The sequence below is a fragment of the Fragaria vesca genome, linkage group LG6 (assembly GCF_000184155.1).
Source record: "Fragaria vesca subsp. vesca linkage group LG6, FraVesHawaii_1.0, whole genome shotgun sequence".
In the NCBI taxonomy this organism is placed as follows: Eukaryota; Viridiplantae; Streptophyta; class Magnoliopsida; order Rosales; family Rosaceae; genus Fragaria; species Fragaria vesca.
This window is the reverse complement of record NC_020496.1, coordinates 28,447,120-28,470,845: the sequence shown is the minus strand read 5'-3', so window position 1 is coordinate 28,470,845 and position 23,726 is coordinate 28,447,120. Positions and strand designations below refer to the sequence as shown.

The following is a 23,726-nucleotide window of genomic DNA, read 5'->3' as shown; positions in this document are numbered from 1 at the left end:
CATGGAACTAAGATACTTTTCTTTTTTTGATTGAAGGAACTAAGATACATTTAGGATTTTGCCTTTTCAAGCTGTGAAGCCACCAAACTAGATCATGCTTTGTTAGTTGCCTATATAACTGAAACTTATATATTGATTGGGATTTATATTAGCAACATGCCAGCAGGATCGGGAAGATGTGTGTTCATTCTGAGGTAACTGTAGAAAGTTACACTTGAACACTTTGCTGTGCTTGGCGGCGTTGGGGAACGTACAGATGATGAGAGAGAGATGGTGGAAGATATCAGATCGTTTACGGCTCATTTTTCGTCTATCTTTTTTAGACATGTGTTTAAGGAGGCGAGTTTTGTAACTGATGCATTAGCACACTTAAGTCACTTTTTGCCTAATGGTAATATTTGAGTAAATAGGGTTTCTAATAAGGTTTCTTATGCCCTTGTGTTTGACATTCTAAATTCAGGACGTCCTAGATGCTCTCATATTTAATTTTATGTATTTTCCATAAAAAAATAAAATAAAATAAAAAAACAGATGAGAGATTGTGTCTTCACATTTGAGTTGTCAATCTGGGTTCAACCGCGTAGCTGATCAAGATGAAGCTTTACCAAGTATTACAGAGCTGCCTAGTACAAAAATTGATGCAGAATTCGAGCTAGATTCTGTCCATCTTATAGTTCTTCTGTGTTTGTTAGTTCATACTCCCAAGTCCCAAAAGAATTCTAAATACAACAACACACATAGAATCCTTTTCTTGAATTTCACATTGAAATAGAATCATCTTCAAGTAACGAAAATTGCAGAAGGTTAGTGTTCATGTACTCTTATTTTTCAACTGCCATACATAGCACCCTACAGGAAGTACAAAAACAGTAATCCAATCATGAGGATCTGATACTCTGATAGAAATTTAACCAAAACTCACATGCCCAAGAAAAAAAAAATTAAATATACCAGGTGTATGTATGGAGTAGCTTATTCCATCTCTTAAAATGACACTCCTATGGTCACTCCATTACGAATTACTGTTTCGAGCCAATTTGACATGGAAACAAAACTTTTGATTACAAGGTAAAAAAAATTATTTCCAGACTGTCTTCTCAGAAGCAAAACATTGAACGAAACCAAAGTGGAGGCTAGTTCACAACATCCAGAACCAGCTTGCGGGACTTCAGAACTGACCACTTCAATCGTCGGTAATAACCAGCTTGAAGTAGCGCCAATGAGAGAACAAAAATCCATTTGAATCCCATCTGCATTTTAGGCCACCTTATGTCAGAATATACATAGTGAGATCATGTCAATCTGCAAAAATGCCTTAACTGCAAACATACCAGTTTCCTCTCTTCCATTTCTGGTTCTGCAGCCCATGACAAGAATGACACAATATCTTTTCCCATCTGCAACATATTAACAACTAGTTTCAGCTACCCTCTAGATATAACAAACCTAAAAAAGTTATATACAGAGATATACGAACCTGAGCCTCAGTAGCAGGAGTACCATCTTCATACTCAACAGCACCATCATTAAGCATTTTAGGCATGGCAATTGCTCCCCCAGGAAAGTAAGGATTGTAGTGCAGACCATCTCTGATCTACAATAGCAGTTAAATCCTTTTCAGATAACAAGAATTACAGCACATAAACTTATCAAGCAAACACAAGCTAAGTGAACACAAGAGCCAATTCTAAGTTTGTTTTCCGTTTCCATGTAGTCATTCCCTGAGACTATTTGTAATAATTAAATTGATTGTGTTTCCCTATCAAAAAGGTTGGACAAGCAAACACAAGCTAAGTGAACACAAGAGCCAATTCTAAGTTTGTTTTCCGTTTCCATGTAGTCATTCCCTGAGACTATTTGTAATAATTAAATTGATTGTGTTTCCCTATCAAAAAGGTTGGATTAGTCCACACTTCACAAAGCACATCTACGCAGAAGAATAGATCAGAGGCTGTTGCAGTGTTTGACCAATCATAAAAGGATGCCTAGATATTGTGTGGAAGGGCGCCTCATGTGAAATCATGACATGCAACCTGTATATATATTTTTCTTTCGTTCTTTCTGATCAATTTTGCTTATTAAATTATGTTAGATACCTGAACACCAGCTGGAGGGTCACGGTAACCTGTGAGAAGGGCGAATACATAGTTCTGACCATTATGACGAGCCTGAAAAGAACATGGGTGAGATAATGCCAGAGGTACCCAAAATGTGAATCATTAAGAATTCATTAGCTGTTGACTGGAAGTACCTTTGTGATAAGACTTAGATCTGGAGGATAGGCCCCGCCATTGGCAAACCTAGCTGCCTGCTCATTGGAATATGGCTGAGGGAATCGATCACTGAGTTTACCAGGGCGAGTGAACATCTCACCCTCATCATTAGGGCCATCAGTTACCTCAATCTCAGCGGCCATAGCCTTTGTCTCCTCTTCGGTGTATGCAACACCCACCAAGTCACGGTAAGATATTAAAGACATTGAATGGCAGGATGCACAGACTTGGGTGTAAACCTGATGACCACGGCGAATCCTGCTCAAGTAAAATAGAACTTATCAGCAACCGGTCGCATCATAAATAGAATTTCAGTCACAAAATGTAACCGAAAATCTGGTTTTAGGGGGCACCATGGGGATAAACGGAAAAATTTGAAGCTTGAAGATGGAAGTCATGTGACCCGAACCATTTGAACTAAAAACTTGCAAGAGCAATACTTTTAATAAATGAATAGGTTCACAATGAACTTACGAAGCATGATCATATGAGCTAAGGATTCCTTGGTGAGGCCACGGGTAGTTTGGGCACTCCAATCCATGCTCAGCCTCATCAGCAGATGCTACAGTTGCAAAACCTAGTAGTCCGGAAACACCAGCTCCAAGCAGTGCAAATGCTCTGAGGGACTTTGTCCCAGCAGACCCAGCATCATCTTTCTTAGACACCAGGGATGACAAAAAGGAAGGAGCCTGCAATTTAATATGCAACAACCATTATTAAGATACAGCGCTGTACACAAACTACGACAGTATTACAAAAGAAAAATGCAAAAGGACTGATGCTAGTACAAAATCAAACTTCTACTTTTCTCATCACAGAGGATCAGTGCCGGTATACAGTCTCATTAATCTATCAAATCACACGTACTCCGAGAAGCAAACACTTATTAAGCCCAAATTCTTCTTTACTTTATCAGTTCCACTTAACACAATATAAGACTCTTAACATCTTACCGTAGATTGAAACTGAAGTTTCCTCCTCAATAACTGGTGGATCACTCCTCCAGCCATTTCAGTCAATACTCCTATCAATTCATCAAAAGCATATATCAGTAATCAAATTTTAACTAAAACACCAATAATCAATTTTCTCCTAACCTTCTAAACATCCAAAAATTTACATTCTTTGAGCCCCTTATTCTAAAAATAGAAGAAAAACATATACTTGAACATATATAAACCTATATATATCGAAAAAGCATCACTGTAATAGATTACAATACTGCAAACCACAACACATCAGAGAATCACTAATTTCAATCAAACTGTAAGCTCGGTGCGATTGAGATTGGAGCATATGAAATTTAAACTAACGCAATTGATTGGTAAAGCAGAAACATGAAACCCTAAGTCGAAATTAGAGCACAGATCTGACGGAGGCTTCGAAAAATGAGATTGATAGAGAGAGGGAGAGAGAGAAAGGACTCACGGTCGGACGGCGACGAGTCTCGGGTATCGGAGAGTCGAAAGGAGCTGCCGGAGCTCGGAGATCCGAATGAAGACGAAGGAGGAGGTCTGAGAGGACCAGAACAGTTGGTTGTAAGCGAGAGAGAAAATGGGGAGCTACGCCTTATACTTCAATCTTTTCGTTTGGGCTGGATTAGTGGGCCTTGATTTGGGCTAGGCCTTTTGTTAGCCATTGGGTTAGTGTGAGGTTAGTACTAAGCCACGCTTTATTTTGAGGTGAGGTCCTTTTCGAATTCAACTAATCTCACTAAATGGTTGGATGTGATCTATAGGTACTTGTGGTAAAAAATTTCTCTCTACTTTTCTTTAGGATAAAAGTTGTTAGTTGAGTGAGCAATTTACGACATGTCTTCCTAAAAGCTGGGTTTTGAATCATATACCTCTTATCACCAAGAGAACATCTGTAATACTCAGTGGCGGATCTAGAGTCTAAAAGTTAGGTGAGCGGAAAAAGAAATTCATCAATAATAGGTAAAACTCTTGATAAGTCAAAACACAATTCTTACATAGGATTCATCAAAAATTCAAAAGAGATATAAGAATTGTAAATCAAAAGCATTATAAGTACAAGATGCTCTATCTGAATTGTGCCCTACGATCTCCAGTAGACTCAAAATGATCAATCACTGTCTCTGAATCAATACCGTCTACATATCCTTTTTCAATGTGGAGCATCATACAATCTGAAAGGTATCCGTCTTCCATCTTGTTTCTAAGCCTAGTTTTTATAATTTTCATAGCTGAAAATGCACGTTCAGTAGTTGCAGTGGAAACAGGAAGTGTCAAGACTAAACGAATCAATCTATCAACCAAGGGAAAAAGATTCGCCAAGTTTGTTTCAACTAATTGTCTACATAATTGTGCAAGAGAAGACAATTTCTGAAATTCTCTATTAGAAACTACTTGACACTTATAATGCTCTAATTGTAACCTTAAAGCTCTTACCTCTGATGTATCAAAGTCTTCAGGATAAAACTTCTCTGCAAGTTTGCAAATCTTGTCCATCTCAAACTTCTTAAATTGATTTTTGGAATCCAATGCAGAGCTCAAAATAAGTAGTTCTATAGCTTGCTCAGTGAACCTGTCATTTAGCTCCATCATTTGAACATCAATAATCACATTAAACATGTCAAAATGATAATAATGTTCATTCGTAACAACATCATGTTGTTGACAACCACGACCAGTACCCATTGAATAAGCTGTATCCATATTAGGCATTTCAAGACCATGATCTTCACCAAATTGTAGGACACTTTGGAAAAAGCTATCCCAACCATCATCCCTCAATGCTTGAAGTTCCCTTGTACTTGAAACCAAATTCATGGCATTAACAATGTCTTGTGATTGCTTCTGCAAGGCTTGAGAAAGTAAATCAGTAATTCCCATAATTTTGTTAGTGAGCAGCAAACAAAACACAAATTCAAATGCTCTCAAGGCCTTAAGGAAACCTTTTGCATCACCTCTTACACTTCCAGTGAGCTCTTTATCAGTCATCATACTTTGAAGAAGTTGAGTAATTTCTTTAAACACGTGAACTAACGTATTAACCGAAGCAAAGTGAGAACCCCATCGAGTCATACCTGCTCTTTTCAAACTACGAATTTGGTTGAGCCCTTTTCCAGTCTCAAGATCTCCATCTGCTAAACTTTCTGCAATTTCTGCTTCTTGGATATCTTTTAACAGATTTGTACGCTTCGATGAAGAGCTAACAAAACCAACAATGGAGCTTAGCATTTGAAAAAACAATTGCATATCAGGAACATCTCTAGCACATGCATTCAAAGCTAACTGTAATCGGTGAGCGAAGCAGTGAACATAATAGGCATAAGGGCAGTCATGAAGGAATAACGTTTTCAATCCATGAAATTGACCACGCATATTGCTAGCTCCATCGTATCCTTGACCACGAATATTTTGCACTTGGAGATTGTTTCTAGAAAGCACACTACATATATGTTTTTTGAGATTAACAGAAGTAGTGTCTTCAACACTTACAATTTCCAAGTACCTTTCTTGAATAAATCCATCTTCATCAACAAACCTGAGAATAATTGCCATTTGCTCCTTATGAGATACATCAAGTGATTCATCAACTAGGATACAAAACTTGGCATCTCCAATTTCTTGACGAATTGTATTCCGAATTTTGGTAGCAATGATATCTAGAATCTCCTTCTGAATTGATGGTGCAATGTACATGGCATGCTTGGGAGCATTTTCAAGAACAACTTTTGCAATCTCATCATTCATATCTGCATAACCCTTTATCAACTCAATGAAATGCCCTCTACTACTAGAGTTAGAAGATTCATCATGGCCACTAAAAGGCAAGCCTTCTTTTCCAAGATACTTCACAGCTTCTATTGTTGTCTTCAAACGCAACCTATTCTGCCTTACAATTTCTGGTGGAAGTTTGTCAATCACTCTATCAATGTGTTGAGAAGTTCTCAATAAATTAGCCCAACTTTGAACATTCTTTCGATGAGCAGAATTTAATAGTCCTGTATGCTGTTCACAAATTCCTTTCTTTCCTGCCAACATTCTACTCCAATTGCAGCACCCTTCAACAGTGAATAAAGGATGCCTTGGTGGATTTTTTTCAAAAAGGAAGCAAGGAAAGCAGAACACTCTATCTCTAGCTTCTGAATACTCCAACCAAGGATATAGTGTAAACCATTTATATTGAAAACGGCGCTTATCACGTCCATCAAAAGTTTGTGGATAATTTTGTAACTTGGGTTGACAAGGTCCCATAAGGAGATACCGTCTTCGAATAAGATCTTGTTCGTTCACCGTCAATGTACAAATTAACTGACGTAATCCAGGATCAGCTTGAACATGAGGCTCTTTTGGAGCATCAACTATGATTGGAGGGTTATCCATCTCAGTTTCTGGTGGAATTTCTATTTCATTTATAGGCAAAGAATTAGGAGAATCAGAACAAGGCATAGATGTCTCTGATGTAGGTGCTTGATTATCTGCATCTTTCTTATAGAAAGAAAAAAGTGTCTTCATTCGTTTCTTGGGATGATGATCAGACATCCTATTATTAAACCAACAAACATAGATTATACAATGTTATGATCACATTATAATACAAATATACAATCTGCACTGAACACATTATAATATAATCTGCAATCACTTATCACATTATAAAAATAAATATAAAATCTTCCCTAGTCCTTACTGCCTAATTTCCCAATTAACAACTTAGTCTCGACTCTCAAAATGTCTCAATATACAGGGTCATAGAACTACAAAAATATTTCAAATTCAACACACAACATTTTAGAATCAGATTCCTTGCCAATCTCAAATTAACAATTAACTAAATGAAGTAAAGAGTTAAAAGTATAAGACAAGTACCTTAGGATAGAAATTAGAGCTCTCCCTGACTCCCTTTCTAATCTACAAATGCAAAAACGTAATTAAAAAAAAAAATCCCCAAATTATAACCCCTAGTTAGATAGAATTGAAAATCCCAACATCGTAGAGGGTTAAGAGTATAAGGAAAATACCTTTGTAGTTATGAGATGAAGAGAATTGAGAGAGTGGCTGAGACTGAGAGATTGAGAGATTGAGAGAAGGAGTGAAGCCGTGAAGGACTCCTTCGATAAAGAGGAGTAGAATTATCAGTCTATCAGAAAGAAAAAAAAACTGAGAACGAGAGAATGGGTGCGCTCAGCAAATGTGTGGTTTTTAAGATGAAGAGAGTAAAACAAATAGGTTGGGCTTGGGTAGTTGGATTGGGTACTTGGGTTTCAGGTTTTGTGCCCAGCAGAAAAATAAAAATGAACTGTCCCTTTTTTTTTCACCCAGTAGCCGCTGGGTGTGCTCCCATTGAGGTCCGCCCCTGGCAATACTCTTACAAACAGTTTAACATGCTTTTACCAAACTATATTTTTTTGCCATTACAAACCTTTTGACTTCATTTTCGTACAACACCACCATCACCAATGATATTGTTTCTCTCTATCTCCATACCAAAACCAATCTAAATATACTTAGGTTCAAGAGTCGGATATTGTCTATTTTTGGTTGTAGCAAACTTGATACGAATTTGGCCGTATTTGCACAAATTTGAAGCCGTACAAGATAGAGACATGATGAAAAATATGTAACTTTATAGACCTAATTATCGACCGAATCAAATTAAAATTTATGAAATTAACGTAAACATATTTATGCACAATGAGCACTAGAACAAGTTTGGAGAACGCGTTCAGACAAGATCTCGCGACATAGATGATCTGTGAAGTTTTTGAGAATAAGTGGACTCGTGGGGTTATTAGCTTGAGATTATTGAATTTCTATGCTCATTAGTTTCAAGCAATCTTTTAGGTCCTCATCAATGGTGTCCCTTGGCGCAACGCGGGTTCACCAAAACCACCAAAACGGCAGCCGTCAGTATACCAAAAAAAAAAAACGACTGCCGCTGATTTTTAAAACTTCATCGAAAATAAGCAAAAACAAATTCAATAAAAGAAGCAAAAAGGCAAAGGCACATGTAAAAGCATCGAATCAAAACCATTGGCGCCCAACTCTTCTTGGCTCCTGCTCAACAATTCTCTTCTCTGTTTCTCTATTTATGGGTGTCTCTGATTATGGGTTTTGTGATGAAACATGGCCAGGCTTACCCAAAACCACACCACCTCTTCTTCTTCATCTTCAAAACTGAAATGGGTGATTCTGACATGTTGCGCGGCTCTACTTGGAGTGGCTCTGATTCTAGATTTCTTCTGGGCTTCGTCTTCTTATTCTTCATCTGCGTATTCCATTATTGGGTCTAACTTGGCGCTTCACAAAACTGCGACCCTAGTCGTACCAAATGTTACAGCCAACAATGCTGGCCAGGTGAGACACCTTTGGATCAAATACCCATTTTGGATTCTTGTATTTTATTTATGTTGCAGCAAATTTAGAGGGAAAAGGTTGAAAATTTACTGTTAGGTTGTTAGAATATTAACTTTGGACTCGGTTAATCAAATGCTCATTAGGCTGATACCCATTTGGACTTATCTGTTGTTGTAATATGAACAGAGGTAGAAATTTGGAGGAAAGGTAGACGCTTTACTGTTTTTTGGGATTTTAGGACTTTAGGGAGATTGTAAATGGCGATTCTTTGTTTCTGAACCTAAAATGTTGGAATCGAGGATTCAGATTTCAGATGCATTTGGACTTTCTTTTTTGCCATATTAGTGGGAGTTTGTTGTTTTGCGTTCTGATCTTTTTTGGTTGGTTATAAAGGGTCTTTTTGTACAAGATTGAATCTGAGTTCAGTATTTCAATGGAAATTTAGTGGGAAAAATAGAAACTTTATTATTGTTATTTGTACTTCTTTCTTGTTTCTCAGCCCAAAGTGTATGCATTTGGACTTTGTTGTTTGCCATGTAAATGGGATTTTGTTTGTTTGGGATTTGGATGATCTGGTTGGTAAGGAGGTTTGTTTTTATACATGTAGAAAAAAGTTGTGGGAGACAAAAGGGAATATGCTAATGAGAGATTATTATCTGGGACATTTGCTGATATAGCTGCACCGGAGCTACCATGGGAGGAGATGCCACCAGCACCAGTGCCGCGTCTCGATGGAGCTGCAATACAGATTAAGAATCTATTTTACGTGTTTGCAGGATATGGCACTCTTGACTATGTGAGGATCTTATCTATCTCTGAGTTCTTTGCTTGTATTATATCTATCATTGACACTACATCCCATTGAGCTCTTTTGCTAAATTTGTTACTTTAGCTCTTAAAACGTTGATGCTAATAGAATTAAACCAAATCATTAGTTGATGGTTCTTGATGTTCATCGGTTTATACATATCTTTGTGTTACAGGTGCATTCTCATGTTGATATATTCAATTTCTCTGACAATACATGGGGAGGAAGGTTTGATATGCCAAAAGAGATGGGACATTCACATTTAGGAGTCACCTCTGATGGGAGATACATATATGTCATATCAGGACAATATGGCCCCCAATGCAGAGGGCCTACAGCTCATTCATTTGTGCTGGATACCGAGACAAAGAAATGGAGTAGTATACCCCCATTACCTTCTCCTAGGTATGTAATCTGGTCAGGCTTTGCATTGATGCTATGCATGAGTTTTTAGAAGTACAATTTGGCTGTCACTTCATATTCTTTTCATTTAGTCTGCTGTGATAATCTTATACACTTGTTCTTAACTTCACCTTATGAGGAAGAAGAATCTTCTTTTATCTGTTATCCATATTCCATAATGAAATAACTTTTCATAGCATTAATATCCAGATATGTGAACAAATTGATGCATCTTTCTTAGTGCTTTAAAATATGTCTATTCTTAGTAGAAACAGTTGGAAAGAAAAATTCTTATCCTTTACATGGGCTTACAAGAGTTAGAGCAGATCCACTGCTAAGAACGCTTTTTTCATCTGAGACTTGAAACTGCTGATATAATGAAGCTTTATCGCCATTAGATTTCTTTGAATAGATAGACCTTTTAAGCATAAATCATCTAGTTAATCCCAAAATGACAACTTTTGGCAGGTACGCTCCAGCAACTCAATTATGGAGAGGCAGGCTCCATGTGATGGGTGGTAGCAAAGAAAACCGGCATACACCTGGTGTGGAGCACTGGAGTATTGCTGTCAAGGATGGTAAAGCATTGGAGGAAAAATGGAGGAAAGAAGTACCTATTCCACGTGGGGGGCCACATAGGTTTGTGAACTGTCATTAAAGCCATCCATATCATTCATTTCAAAATTTCCCTTGAAGTTTCTGTAATATTTTCTGATCGAAGGTGTCACTGTTCTAACAGGGCTACTGTTGTGATCAATGATCGCCTCTTTGTCATTGGTGGTCAAGAAGGTGATTTTATGGCCAAACCTGGTTCACCAATTTTCAAGTGCTCGCGCAGGCATGAGGTACTGTGTTGTTCTAATTAGATATTGTCCTTGGATTGGTTTCATATTGTTTCTTGACTTGTGCTACTTCCCTATTGTACTTCATCTAATGGTTCCTGTAGTTGTTTTAACATGGTGAACTGAAAGTCAGCATTTAATCAGTTGATGTCTTTAGCACTCAAACATCTTTGCTCAATGTATCAGGTGGTCTATGCTGATGTTTATATGCTTGATGATGAAATGAAATGGAAAGTGTTACCTCCTATGCCGAAACCAAACTCTCATGTAGAGTGTGCTTGGGTAATTCTCAACGATTCAATAATCATCACTGGCGGTACAACAGAAAAGAACCCAATCACCAAAAGGATGATCCTCGTTGGGGAGGTCTTCCAGTTTCACTTGGACTCGATGGTATTAATCTTCTCCTATCATCACTACAACCACAAACCAGCATATATGCATTAATGTTGATAATGAATCATTCCTATATTATCTCTTCCAGCACTTTTATCTTACTTGTGGTACAAACTTGAATGTTTATGGCTGCTCTTTTGTTACAGACATGGTCAGTGATCGGGAGGCTTCCATACCGAGTAAAAACCACATTAACTGCTTTTTGGAATGGTTACTTGTATTTTACATCTGGGCAGCGAGACAGAGGACCAGATAATCCACAGCCAAGAAAGGTTGTTAAAGACATGTTTAGAACCAAATTGAGCTTGTAGCCTAATTGCCCTCATCAACCGATTTTAACAGCATATGATGTTCACCTTCTTATTTAAGAAGGGTCAATTTTGTCGATTCGTTTTACCTTTACCTAGTTGTTCACTAATCAATGGAGCTTTCTTCTAACTGCTAGTGTGTCCAGACTCGTTCAACTCTTTCAAACCCCCTACAGTTTGTGATACTGCCAGTATAACAACATAAAATTCTATCTGAAACTAACTTGACTGCAACTACCTTGTTACTTGCTAGAGTTTTGCTTCTCACAAGGGGCTAAAGACTATAGGAGGGTGAAGGCTCTAATTTGAAGCCCTGGATGAGCAGCAGGTTATGGGGATGTAATCTAGGCTCCAGTTAACAGTAAGCTAGGAACATAATCTAACTAAGCAATCAATTAGTTCTTGACCAGGGCAATTGAAAGAAAATAAAACTGGGGAACGCAAAGTGCCGATAAGATATGAACAAAGATGACATAAAAGTCACTAAACAACGGTTTACAATTTGTAGTCAATGGTAACCAACCGTGTCACTTCCATGATCATTTAGTTCTTGATCATGCCACTGAAACAAAATTTGGAAGGACATAGAGTGCCAATAGCTACAAAACAAAGATGATCGAATCCTAAAGTAGCAGAAGATATAAGAGTTGCTAAATGCTTTACAATTCTGTCAATCACAACTGTCAGTCTGTCACTTACAGGAATGAGTCAATTTTCACCAATCCACCAATTTTCACCTATATAAAGAACACCAACATTTAGTATCAATCACATACATGACAAGCAAACAGCCTCTAAAGTAAACACTGAAGTGTAAGAATTCCATAGCTAGCTAAAACCAGCTCCAGGATTTAAAAGAGTAAAATCATGTAATCTATTAGTATCCATTCTCTTAGTAATGTACTGGTTTAGGCATCTAAAGACTCGAAGAATCAAATTATCCCACCAATGCATTAAAAAAGTACTATATATTTGTAACAACCTACCAAATGCATATTAAGTTTGTGTTCCTATGCTAATCGTGAACCTAAGAGATGCTCATGTTTTAGACAAATAGAATCAATATAACCAGTACAAAGATAGTGCTAGAAGCCCAGAACAACACATGACAACAAAGCCAAAGACCAGTTAACTTACCGGCTAGCTAAACTTGCTTGAGATCCTCAGAAGAAGTCACACCTGAACAACAAGGGGGTAAACTGAATTTAATTCTTAATATTTTTTTTAGTTTTCTCCGATGTATCATATCATCTTAACCTAGCTAGATATTGCAAGAGGTATATGTATTTTTTTTTCTTTTCCCCGATTGATAAAGGTATAAATTCGACATCCTCCACGTTCTCACCTATTTTGATACCCATCTTGTTTCTAGAAGAATTCTAATACCACTTCAATCGCATTTTATGCCACAAATATATGTGCAAAGCTCAAATATGCATTGGTTTGTAACACTATCTTAGTGTGATTTAGAAATTGTCACACACTACGTACATTTCACAATAACGTAAAACTTAATAAAACGTCTTTATCCTAAATCCCTTTTACAAAAAAAAATATATATATATATAATTTAGAAAGAAAAGAAGCGTAATTACTTCAATCAGGTAACTGTTGTCAATTCGTAAATCACAAAACAAGTAAATTTTAGCAAAGTTTACCATAATAAACATGAAAGAAATCCAGCGACGGTGAATCAAACTTTCATATATCTTTTTTGGGTTCATATCTTTTTTCGCAAAATGATATTAGACCTTTTATTATCTTTCTTTAAGCGAGAGAGATCGTAAAGAAAATAGAGAATCGGTGGTCCCTTAATTGGGACTTATATTTTATTAGTCGGGCTCTATAATTTCTTTGTTTTAGGCTTCATACAAGAATGTAGGTGTATTAGTAGATTGCTAGTATAGTTTGCTTTTTTTGGGGTGGATTTGTAGTAGTTTCTACATAATGGTTATTTCTGTCGTCCTAATTGAGGGGGATTTTTTTTTTACTGTTTGCTGAGTTAATAAAGGATGACATCTTTTGATAAAAAATAAAAATAAAAAAATAAAAACCTCTCTTATTTGTTTTATTTCGTTTAAGAAAAAACTACAAGTCGGGATTTCGTTTAATGAAATCAGTGGATGACTCACCAGATTTTTGTAACAAAATATCCAGCAAGAAGTTGTCCTTATGTTGTTACATATGCAGGCGCAACAAGCACTGAAGGTGTATTGGCAAACGAAACATTTACTTTGACATCCACGACAGGTAAAAGATGTTGTTTTTGGGTGTGGGGATTTTCAAGAGGATCGGGATGGTTCAACAACTGATTATGATATGGGAGTGGTTGGGCTCGGACGAGGGCCCTTATCATTTGTTTCTCAAATTGCTCCTATGTTGGTGGGAACAAATTTTCTCATTGCTTGGTGCCTTTAGATACTGATCCTAAAATTCAAAGCAAGATCAATTTCGGGAATGGGAGTGAAGTTACAGGAGAAGGGGTTGTCTCAACACCATTGGTGAAATTGGAGAGCTACAAGGATAACTATGGTGTGGTGGCACAAGGAATTACAATCGGAGATAAATTTGTTCCATACAGCTCGAACGAGACATCGCTTGAATTCGACAACAATTCCAAAAGAACCAAAAATGACTTTTCATTTCGACGGTGGCGGCAAACTGCCATTAGTGACAGAAAAAATGTTCATAAAGGATGAAGATATCGAAAACAAATTATGTTTTGGAATCATGCATTTCGATGATGGGTGTAACGTGGGTGTATATGGAGCCGTCATGCAGGGAAATATGTTGGTTGGTTTTGACATGGATAGAGAAGTGGTATCCTTCAAGCCAACCGATTGCCTATACTACTAGAAGGCGTGATTTTCCTTTTCTGAATGAGTTGGTGTTTTTTTGTTTTTTTCTAAATGAGTTGATTACCCTAAGGGTAGTTTTCTAAATGAGTTGATTGTTATAATTAATGTAAACCTTAGAACACTGATAATATCTTGGGTTCTTATGGGAGAGTACGTACTGTAATAATATCTTGCATCTGGATGAGAAATTAGGTGGATCGAGCTAGGACTCATAATCTGTACATGAATAATTTTTTCTCGTTTGTTAACTCTTGTGGTTTGATTAATATTCCTGCAAAAGGTAATCGGTTTACTTGGTCGAATAGACAGGACCCTCCTAATACTATTCTTGAAAGGTTGGATCGTGCTCTTCCTAATGCTGCCTGGCTTGCTGCCTTTCCTCAAAACAAAACTCACTCGTCTTCCCATTCTGGGATCTAACCATGAACTCACTAATTTAGTTTCATTTCCATTGCTTATTTCAGTATGGAATCCATTGCTAATTAAGCTATTGTTAATGTCGATGCAATAGAATGATCGATGTAAATGAATACAACTTTGAACACCAAATAGCTAGCTAGCTGCATCTCAAGTTTTCACATATCTGTCAGTTAATGGTGGGAAACTTGCACTTCGATCTTCTTGTTCTGATCTTCTTCATCTGTAATTTGAATATAGCTATTTCATCTGTACTCACCTGAACTCTTGGTCCTCTCTTTCTAATTTAATTACCCTGAGGGTTGCCGACTATCGATTCATCAAGAAATGTCGATTTATTTCTGAGGTCGTATATATGAGTTCTGCATGTCTTTTAACAACCGTCATTGTAACATTATCTGAGATCTTCATTTTCACCTTCTTAGCTGACAAGTGATAATTTTGTCTATACTTTTACCTTTAACGTACTACTGGTTTTACATGTGCATAGTGTATCCACATCAATTTAGTTTCTGTACTGATAATTACAAATGTTTGGTACTCAAAGCTAGCTATTTCTCACGGATATCTCTTGGCTAGCAGCTGCATGCATGTAACTATTGTCCTTGACTATCGAGTGACTCAGAATCTCAGATTGTTCACTTTTCCAGTTTCACGTTTGTGTTTGATGAGTAGCTGTTTGTTGCCGGTGGTGTGCATGTTTCGTTATATTACTATTAGGTGTAGGTGTGCCCCCAAGTTCTAATGGAGCTTTTTCACTATCTTCGTGCACATATGTCATGGAAATACAGTGTCTGTCTAGACTCGTCTCAATTCTTACGAATCATTTAGAGTTTGTGATACCGATAATTTTTTAGAAATATATATTACTTACCAGAATCATAGTCGTCTCTAGCTAAACTCAACATAACAAAACTATCTGAAACTAACCTCAGTGCAACTACGTACCTTATTATTAATTTGCAAAGCTCAAATATGCATTGGTTTGTAACACTGTTATCTTAGTGTGATTTAGAAATTGTCACACACTACGTACATTTCACAATAAGAAAAAACTACAAGTCGCATACTCTGAGAAAAACAATAGCGACAATTGGCGCGCCTCATCCAAACATGAAATAAACGATCTCTCTCAGATTCCTAGTCAAATCCCACCACACCTTCCATTTCTTCTCAACCTAACACTCTCTCTCTTCTTCTTCTTCTTCTTCTTCTTCATTCTTCAACCTCAAGCAAAATCCAAACCCTAATTTCCACATCCATGGAGGTCAGTCCTCTCCACCACAGCTGCTGCACCTGGCTCCCGATTCGCTCCCGCTTCGCTTCGATTTCGCCGCGGATGATTCCTAGGGTTTCGTCCGGATCCACTCGCCGGAGAAATGTGTGCTTGGCGTCGTTCAGCTCCGAGACCTTGATCGGGTCGCGTAAGGAGGACGGGAAGCGTCGCAAGGCCGTGAACGAGAGAGACGAGGCGGAGGACTTGAAAGAGTGGATGCACAAGAACGGGCTGCCGCCGTGTAAGGTTGTGCTCAAGGAACGACCGTCGTATGATGAGAGGCACAGCGCGATTCATTACGTTGCTGCCAGTGAAGATCTCGAGGTGAAAATTCTGGAGAATTTTTAGTTTGATTCACTGGTTTCAACTTTCAGGTTTTAATTGACATTGATTTCATTTTGTTTTGTTGAATTTCAAGGTCGGTGATGTTGCGTTTTCGGTGCCGAATTCGCTTGTTGTGACACTGAAGAGAGTGTTGGGGAACGAAACTATTGGTGAGGTGCTTACTGTTGCTTTGCTTTTGCTCCTGTAATGTGTTTGAGTATTCTATGACTGTTAATGTTATTGAGCATGGAGGACTAGTCCAGTAATTTGTATTTGGTGGTTGATTCTTTGTGTAGCGGAATTGTTAACTACGAACAAGTTATCCGAATTGGCATGCTTGGCACTCTATTTGATGTATGAGAAGAAACAAGGGAAGAAGTCATTTTGGTATCCATACATAAGAGAACTTGATCGTCAGGCAGGAAGAGGCCAGTTAGCGGTGGAGTCTCCCCTTTTATGGTCGGAATCTGAACTGGCTTATCTTACCGGAAGCCGCACAAAGGTATCTTTTGTTGGTTTTCTGTTAACGTTTGTAAAATGTCTTCTTGCTGCAATATGCACACAGGTTCTGTCAAGTGAGTTTGTGGTATACTTGATAATTCAATATAATTTAACCCAACATTATGGTTGTGAGGAATCAGGCTGAAGTTCATGAAAGGGCTGAAGGAATTAAAAGGGAATATAATGAGCTTGACACTGTCTGGTTTATGGCTGGGTCCCTATTTCAGGTTTGTCTCGTGTATATTTGGAGTTGAATTAGAATTGTAGCGAATAATATGACCTAATATTGTTTTATTTATTCACACTCTGCAGCAATACCCATACGATATTCCTACTGAAGCCTTCCCATTTGAGATATTCAAACAAGCTTTTGTTGCAGTTCAGTCTTGTGTAGTGCATCTGCAGGCATGTTTTCTTTCAATCCCATGACGTACTTTCTTGTTACATATAATGTCTCCTAGATAGGAAAGAATTGGAAAACAGTGTTGTAAGGCCTCAGCACCCATGTAATCTTCTATGTAGATAATATTATCCAACTTTTTCTTCCTTTGAACGCAGAAAGTTAGCTTGGCTCAGAGGTTTGCTTTGGTACCTCTTGGACCCCCATTGTTAGCTTATGGAAGCAAATGCAAGGCAATGTTGACAGCTACTGATGATGCTGTTCAACTAGTGGTTGATCGGCCATATAAGGCGGGGGAATCTATTGCTGTTTGGTATGTTGATTACATATATCAAGATTATATAGCTAATTTATTACAAGCTGGTCTTTTGAATTCTGTCTTGTTAGTATTCCCGTATCATGTTACTGCCCAGAAATAACACGTATTATAAAATGGCAATTTGTTATATACTACAGGTGTGGACCACAGCCTAATTCAAAATTGCTTATAAACTATGGGTTTGTTGACGAAGATAATCCTTATGACCGTTTGATGGTTGAGGTAAAATCTGGATATTTTCTCTTACAAGCTTGCACTTTTCTGGTTATGTCAAGTGCATTTAATATGCCACATTTTCTATGTGTTCCAGGCAGCTTTGAATACTGAGGATCCACAATATCAAGATAAACGAATGGTTGCTCAGAGAAATGGAAAGTTATCAGTACAAGCTTTTCAGGTGAGCATCTCAAACTATTTCAATGTCAGAAGTTATTACATGGTTTGCATTAGTTTCTCACTTCCTCCCCTCCCCGGCTTAGGTATATGTCGGGAAGGAAAAGGAAACTGTCTCAGATATGCTTCCTTATCTGCGACTAGGCTATGTGTCAGATCCTTCAGAGATGCAGTCTGTTATCTCTTCTCAAGGTCCAATTTGTCCAGTAAGTTCAGCTTTTAAGTTAAGAAAACATGCTTTTCATTAAAATAAGTTGATGACACTACTATGGTAGATTATCAGCCAAAATAATGCCGATTATACTGGATGTTGTAGGTTAGTCCCTGCATGGAAAGTGCTGTGTTGGACCAACTTGCTCAATATTTTAGAACTCGGCTGGCCAGCTATCCAACTACTTTGAGTGAAGATGAGTCTTTGGTAAGTCCTTGTGATAATTTTCACCTTTTCCAACTAGGTGATTCTGTTCTACTGCTGACTGAGTTTCGTTTAATTTCTACATAGTTGGCAGATCCTAATTTGAATCCAAAGAAGCGAGTTGCTACACAGCTTGTTAGGTCAGAAAAGAAAATACTACATGCATGCCTGCAAGTGACTCTGGATTTTATAAATCAGTTACCCGATCTCAGTGTAACTCCATGCCCAGCCCCTTACGCCCCTTCATTGAGATGAAAGGTATCTCCTCTCTTTTTAAATAAATAAATAAAATTACCAAAATGAGACCAAACACATTACAGAATGACCACTTTGGTAATGCAAACATAACAGAAGGGGTTATAAAAATATCAGATTTGAAAATGGAACTATGGAAGTGCCATCTCTAAGAATTTTGAAGATAGTTCATTTTTGGTCATCGAAAACTTCTAGGTGGCCGAGCTATTTACAGATTGGATACCTGTTGGCAAAGGCTATCCATTTCATTTCATTATGATTGTTTGAAAAAACAATGCAATTCTCGTTAATCTTTTCATGCCTGGCTTGATATATTTGTAGATTGGAACAATAACCAGTTTGGTTTAAAAAGATAAAATGTGTATTGAAGTACAATGGTGATCATTCAGATACAAGTTTATATGTGATCTTTAAATATTTATCCTTGCAGGTAGATCTAAGAACTGGAAAATGCATAGGCAGTTGAGGTCCTTGAGGATTACCGAAAGACGTGTCACTGGCTCTAGTTGCATCAGAGAGTACAATGTGCATAACCTATGAGTCCCTTTCTACTGGTTTATCAGCATATCTTTTTCTCCCTTTCTGCTGGTGTGGCTCTGTTTCATGGGGTGCCTTTCGTAGTTATGTGTTTGTAAAGTTTAAAAGAGAATAGGGACGATCAATATGAAGAATTTTGATAGATGATGGAATCTTGGTCTTTGTAAATGAAAATTAGAATGGCCATTCTAGGTGCTAGATCCAATTATTTACTGGCAGTGCTCTACTTGAAACCTTTTCATTGATTTAAACTTTTAGGTTAGGAGTCTAGGGGTTTTGGTAAAATTCTTCATTTTAATGACATAAACCGTGATTCCTAAATGGTAAAGACACTGAGGAACACAAGGTTATGTTTTATTTATTGTCTTGTATCATGTAACTCGTCTCCTGTTATTAAAAGTTGAATCTTTGGCAAAACTTACGGCACAAGAGGTAAGAAGAAATGCTCATCCTAAAAACGAGTGACTTGCACACAAATAACCGATAGCGGTACACAGTAGACATCAGGTTGCAACTTAGACAATTTGGAGTACTCATAACCTTGAACACGTTTTGTTTCATTTTTCTCATCATTGCACTTTCCTATCCATAAAAAATGGCAACAGTAACTACAAAATATGAGCAAATTAAACTAGTTTCATAACTAGACAGAATTTTGGAGGAAATGACAGAATGTTGCCCATCTCTTTGCACAGTAAGGAGCTGGAAAATATATTCAAATGATCCAGTCTTGTCCTAACCACTCTCCCAATGCCGACAGGAAGAGTGAAACTGATTAATATCATATATTAAACCTCTGAGGAACAGGATCATAATCATCAAAGTCAAACCGCTGCCGTTCTCTCCCAACCTGAAAATAAGCAGGCAAGTTGTGAATCATCAATGGTATTACTACTTGTTCATCCTGTAATTTGAAGTATGCTACCTTTGCTAGGTACATAGGATCACAAGAGATGTTCTCATTCATAGTAGTCAGCTTCCTCGAAAGCGCCATTATCCTGGGACAGTAAAGTAGGAAAATGAATAAATATTTCATAAACTGGTATTTACCCTGCCGATAATGTATCTCAATGAAGAAATGGAGACACTAACAATGAACGACAGAAAATGATATGGCAGTAGCAGTTGAAGCCACATCATTATTAATACTGTTCTTCAACGGTAATTATCCTGCTACGGGAGTATCTCAATGAAGAATTGCAGGAATAACATTCAACAAACAGTCGTTCTATGAAAATGATATGGCAGCAACGACAGCCAGACATTAATAATAAGATGGTATATTGTACAACTGCATCACTGATATCCAACAATTTACCTTTGTATTGATGAGTCAATACGTTCAATCATCCCACAAGATTTATACTGTTCAGGGTCCTCAAGAAAGCTAACCATTCCATCCTTCTGGTTAATTGTTGCAAATATCTCACCGTCTTGAATCTATGGGTCAACAGAAACAAAACAAATATTAAACTAGGGTGCAGTTCTAACAATTTGTGGCAGAAATAATCCCCATCGCAAGAATATCAATTTACCATTTGTAGCACTTGCATTTCAGCTTCCTTAGCACTGTTTAATTGAACACTGTTGGCTATATCTTGGAGGGAGAGGGTTAAATATGTCTGTGTAAGTCTCTGAATGTTGCGCTTGTACATGGAAGAAATAGCCTGCTTCACCAGTCCAAGATTGTTGTCCTAGGGAAAAAGCACAATTCCAAAGCCTCGTTAAGATGGAAAAGGATTCAATGAAAGACTCGTAAGCTACAGGGGAAATCGATTTGTTTGCGGAAACATCCAAAGCTTTGATTGAGAGAACACAATATATGAAGTCTTAAAAGTTAAAAAGAATAGGATGATGCATAGGACTCACATTATCAAACTTCTCCTGGTATTTCTGGGCAACTGTCTCAAAATCAGCAATCTTACCCGTCGTATAGCTATTTGCCAATTCTATGTAGGGCTGCTCAAAAAATAAGGTCACAACAAATTAGTAAAAAAAAACAAGTAGCATAGCACAGATAAAAACATCAACACGTAAAACAAGTTTTACAAGCAATATCAGAAGTTTCCGGCTATTTCTACATCCTTTCAACTCTTGGAAACAAAGAATTACAATGATAAGTAGAGCAAGTTAGACAGAGGCATTACTTTCAATTAGTGTTCTCACGCACTGATTTACCATAACAACATAAACTTGTAAACAAGATACATTGTAAAATTTGGTCCTACCTGACAAATGTTCTTCAGATTCCTCTGAGCTACAGATGAGGTGTATTTAGGGAGACTGGTAGAGAACTATAAGAAGAATTAAAAAAAATATCAGATTCATAGTATCCTCAAGTAAAATTGATAGCATATACATATAAAGTTATCAAGTCAGGACTATATATACATACACTACTTGTTCACTAAATTTACAATCAATTAATCACACCGGTTCAGGAACCAAGTAGGTTTTAACATCTCCAGATTATATATATTAACCAAAATCAAGTCTCTCAAACTGTAGTCCCTGTCGTTGTCTGACTTGTCACATTTATTACATAACTTCCCCTATCTTTCAGTGTTGAATAAAATTTCACAGGTAGATGAATATATCAGCAGATAACGCATACCTGTCCATTGTGAATGAGTGAAACCAGTATATACTTTTTGTATGCTTCAACAGCTATTGCAGTAATGACAGACATTGGAGCTGTTACAACCTGGAAAATATGATGCAAGACTACAATCAATAGATTAAGTTTATAACTTGGTAAGGATGAGGATAGTAGCTGAATGAATGACATACATTGTGCAAAAGCTCCAATGCTTTTCGAAAACGCTTTTCTCCAATACATATCATCCCCCTACAATCATGTCAAAAATGAATTTTGTCAGCAAATTTCCCTTTAAAGCCGTATCAAGATTAAGGAAATTACACATCAAAACAATAGTATGAGTAAGAAATGTCAAAGGAAGCAAGGAACACAACCTTGACGCAAAAGCTTACATACTAACAATGCTAATCAACAAGAAAGTATCCCAATAATGAATAGCTAACTAAAAGTATGTAAAACTGTAACAAACATCAAATAACAATGAATAGTGATACTGCATTGAATAACTCACCCGTAATAGCAATACAGAAGAAGATCTTTTGGCTGATCAACCTCAAAGATGTCTTCATCCAAAATGGATAATCCAGCTTTATAGCATTTTGACAGCAAACAGAGTACAAGAAATTCTGGATGCAAGGGAGTCAGATGTTCCGAGGAGCTCTGAATTTTCCGAATTGCTGCCAGCATTGGTGCCACTCCTCTCATAGGGGCTTCAAGCTGCATAACATAGTCTTTGAACCTCTTGCAAACACTTATGACTGCATACCGACCATAACGACAAAAGTAATGAGAAAACTCCATTCAGCAATGTTATTTTAGCCCCAGAATTCTAGCAACATATAACCAAGCCAACAAAGAAAAAGGAAAAACCAATACATTTCTCCGGTGCCAACTGAATTTGCTCCTTACTGCACGAATTCATAAATCTGGCCGTGGGCAACACCACCGCACTAGCTTGCTCCTTTGACAATGCAGATGAAGTGCATGCTTCCCTGTCAACATTTACATACACACACCCACTGTCAGTAGCCAATTCCATCCGATTTTCCAAAGCCAGCAACATGGTTAAATCGTCAACCAATGAACCAGACACTACAACCACCAATTGAAAACCAGCAAAAGCATTCCGATAACTCTTACATAACATAACTCAGAATTATATGCCTAGTTTTGGTGCCAAAACAAAATCGAAACGCAATTGAACCTATCGAAAAAGCACATAACCATTCAAACAAAGCATAACCGACGCATAATTTCAGCTAATCAAACCCTAACACATTGTTTACATATCCATCCAACAAAACCCTAGCGCACCAAAACCATACGAAAACAAATCACAAAGCTAGCAGAGAGTGAGGAAGAGGCTCACAAGATGTAGAGGTAACCGAGCGAGTGCAGAGAGGGATCAAGCATGTCGAGAAGAGGAAGCAGCCGAATCGACTCGGCGTGGAGCGAGTCGTGCGCTTGCTTCAGAATGTTGTGCAGGTTGGGGAGGTCTCCGGGGTTCGTCGAGAGCCCCTGGATGTTCACAACGAGAACTTCCATCGCAATTTAGGGTTTTGATTTGAGAGAAGAAGAAGAAGAAGAAGAAGAACAAGAAGGGGCTCCCAGTTTGGTTTTCTGGGTCTGAGTGACTCTGCACCCTCCTCAGCTTAATAAATTAGAATATAACTCGGGTTTTGGGCTTCGTTATCGGTTTGGGCTTTTAAATGCATAACATATTTGGGCCTTTAAATAAATAGCTCGTCAGACTGCATCTATTTTCCTATATATATATATTTCCGATCGGAAAATTCTTTTCATAGAGACTGTGACACTCTGTGATTTTAACTGTACATATATTGAAAGTCTCTTACATGTCTGATAAAGTCTCTTACACTGTGTGATTTTGACTGTGCATATATTGAAAGTCTCTTACATGGCTGATAAAGTCATAAATCTTAATTATCCGTGAGTGTCGTGTATTTACACGCCCGATTGTGCATAAAAAACTCTAATTTCCGATCTCATTGTTTCATTCCTAGACGTCTTTATACGAACATATATACCCCTTTAACGCTGTTGGCCAATGAGTCAA

At 37.6% G+C, this 23,726-nt stretch overlaps 5 protein-coding genes across 5 annotated transcripts; 2 read left to right on the top strand and 3 right to left on the bottom strand.

Moving 5' to 3' along the window:
- Positions 1 to 826: 826 nt before the first annotated feature.
- Positions 827 to 3,814, bottom strand: LOC101298147 (cytochrome c1-1, heme protein, mitochondrial-like). Its single transcript, XM_004303952.1, has 8 exons — positions 3,702 to 3,814; positions 3,227 to 3,297; positions 2,748 to 2,962; positions 2,252 to 2,531; positions 2,097 to 2,168; positions 1,478 to 1,594; positions 1,332 to 1,397; positions 827 to 1,250 (listed from the first exon to the last, which is right to left on the bottom strand). The coding sequence occupies exons 2-8, from the start codon at positions 3,281 to 3,283 to the stop codon at positions 1,134 to 1,136; spliced, it is 924 nt and encodes a 307-aa protein (XP_004304000.1). The 5' UTR covers positions 3,284 to 3,297; positions 3,702 to 3,814; the 3' UTR covers positions 827 to 1,133.
- A 501-nt stretch (positions 3,815 to 4,315) lies between these two features.
- Positions 4,316 to 6,784, bottom strand: LOC101296795 (zinc finger MYM-type protein 1-like). Its single transcript, XM_004305878.1, has one exon. The coding sequence runs from the start codon at positions 6,782 to 6,784 to the stop codon at positions 4,316 to 4,318; it is 2,469 nt and encodes an 822-aa protein (XP_004305926.1).
- Positions 6,785 to 8,368: 1,584 nt separating this feature from the next.
- Positions 8,369 to 11,422, top strand: LOC101296505 (kelch repeat-containing protein At3g27220-like). The gene is made up of 7 exons (XM_004305877.1): positions 8,369 to 8,599; positions 9,207 to 9,395; positions 9,583 to 9,812; positions 10,278 to 10,448; positions 10,549 to 10,654; positions 10,838 to 11,044; positions 11,194 to 11,422. Exons 1-7 carry the CDS (start codon positions 8,369 to 8,371, stop codon positions 11,356 to 11,358), a joined length of 1,299 nt encoding a protein of 432 aa, XP_004305925.1. The 3' UTR covers positions 11,359 to 11,422.
- A 4,237-nt stretch (positions 11,423 to 15,659) lies between these two features.
- LOC101297856 (histone-lysine N-methyltransferase setd3-like) lies at positions 15,660 to 19,467 on the top strand. Its single transcript, XM_004303951.1, has 12 exons — positions 15,660 to 16,230; positions 16,325 to 16,400; positions 16,527 to 16,732; positions 16,872 to 16,958; positions 17,044 to 17,136; positions 17,290 to 17,444; positions 17,588 to 17,672; positions 17,761 to 17,847; positions 17,930 to 18,049; positions 18,160 to 18,261; positions 18,346 to 18,516; positions 18,944 to 19,467. Exons 1-11 carry the CDS (start codon positions 15,892 to 15,894, stop codon positions 18,511 to 18,513), a joined length of 1,518 nt encoding a protein of 505 aa, XP_004303999.1. The 5' UTR covers positions 15,660 to 15,891; the 3' UTR covers positions 18,514 to 18,516; positions 18,944 to 19,467.
- A 32-nt stretch (positions 19,468 to 19,499) lies between these two features.
- Positions 19,500 to 23,277, bottom strand: LOC101297563 (COP9 signalosome complex subunit 3-like). Its single transcript, XM_004303950.1, has 11 exons — positions 23,019 to 23,277; positions 22,526 to 22,641; positions 22,161 to 22,407; positions 21,841 to 21,898; positions 21,665 to 21,754; positions 21,279 to 21,344; positions 20,920 to 21,009; positions 20,586 to 20,744; positions 20,369 to 20,490; positions 19,976 to 20,048; positions 19,500 to 19,900 (listed from the first exon to the last, which is right to left on the bottom strand). The coding sequence occupies exons 1-11, from the start codon at positions 23,192 to 23,194 to the stop codon at positions 19,832 to 19,834; spliced, it is 1,266 nt and encodes a 421-aa protein (XP_004303998.1). The 5' UTR covers positions 23,195 to 23,277; the 3' UTR covers positions 19,500 to 19,831.
- Positions 23,278 to 23,726: the final 449 nt, after the last annotated feature.

Bases quoted from the DNA above. Each gene is read 5' to 3' on its own strand.
- LOC101296795 (XM_004305878.1), bottom strand. From the start codon at position 6,784: ATGTCTGATCATCATCCCAAGAAACGAATGAAGACACTTTTTTCTTTC.
- LOC101297563 (XM_004303950.1), bottom strand. From the start codon at position 23,194: ATGGAAGTTCTCGTTGTGAACATCCAGGGGCTCTCGACGAACCCCGGA. The intron at 21,345-21,664 runs GTATGCGTTATC...TTCTTCTTATAG, and splicing joins CACTCATTCACAATGGACAG to TTCTCTACCAGTCTCCCTAA. The intron at 20,049-20,368 runs GTAAATTGTTGG...TTACTGTCCCAG, and splicing joins ATTGACTCATCAATACAAAG to GATAATGGCGCTTTCGAGGA.
- LOC101298147 (XM_004303952.1), bottom strand. From the start codon at position 3,283: ATGGCTGGAGGAGTGATCCACCAGTTATTGAGGAGGAAACTTCAGTTT. The intron at 2,532-2,747 runs GTAAGTTCATTG...TTACTTGAGCAG, and splicing joins AGCTCATATGATCATGCTTC to GATTCGCCGTGGTCATCAGG. The intron at 1,251-1,331 runs GTATGTTTGCAG...CCTAAAATGCAG, and splicing joins AAATGGAAGAGAGGAAACTG to ATGGGATTCAAATGGATTTT.
- LOC101296505 (XM_004305877.1), top strand. From the start codon at position 8,369: ATGGCCAGGCTTACCCAAAACCACACCACCTCTTCTTCTTCATCTTCA. The intron at 9,813-10,277 runs GTATGTAATCTG...AACTTTTGGCAG, and splicing joins CCCCCATTACCTTCTCCTAG to GTACGCTCCAGCAACTCAAT. The intron at 10,449-10,548 runs GTTTGTGAACTG...CTGTTCTAACAG, and splicing joins CCACGTGGGGGGCCACATAG to GGCTACTGTTGTGATCAATG.
- LOC101297856 (XM_004303951.1), top strand. From the start codon at position 15,892: ATGGAGGTCAGTCCTCTCCACCACAGCTGCTGCACCTGGCTCCCGATT. The intron at 16,231-16,324 runs GTGAAAATTCTG...TTGAATTTCAAG, and splicing joins CTGCCAGTGAAGATCTCGAG to GTCGGTGATGTTGCGTTTTC. The intron at 18,050-18,159 runs GTAAGTTCAGCT...TGGATGTTGTAG, and splicing joins CTCAAGGTCCAATTTGTCCA to GTTAGTCCCTGCATGGAAAG.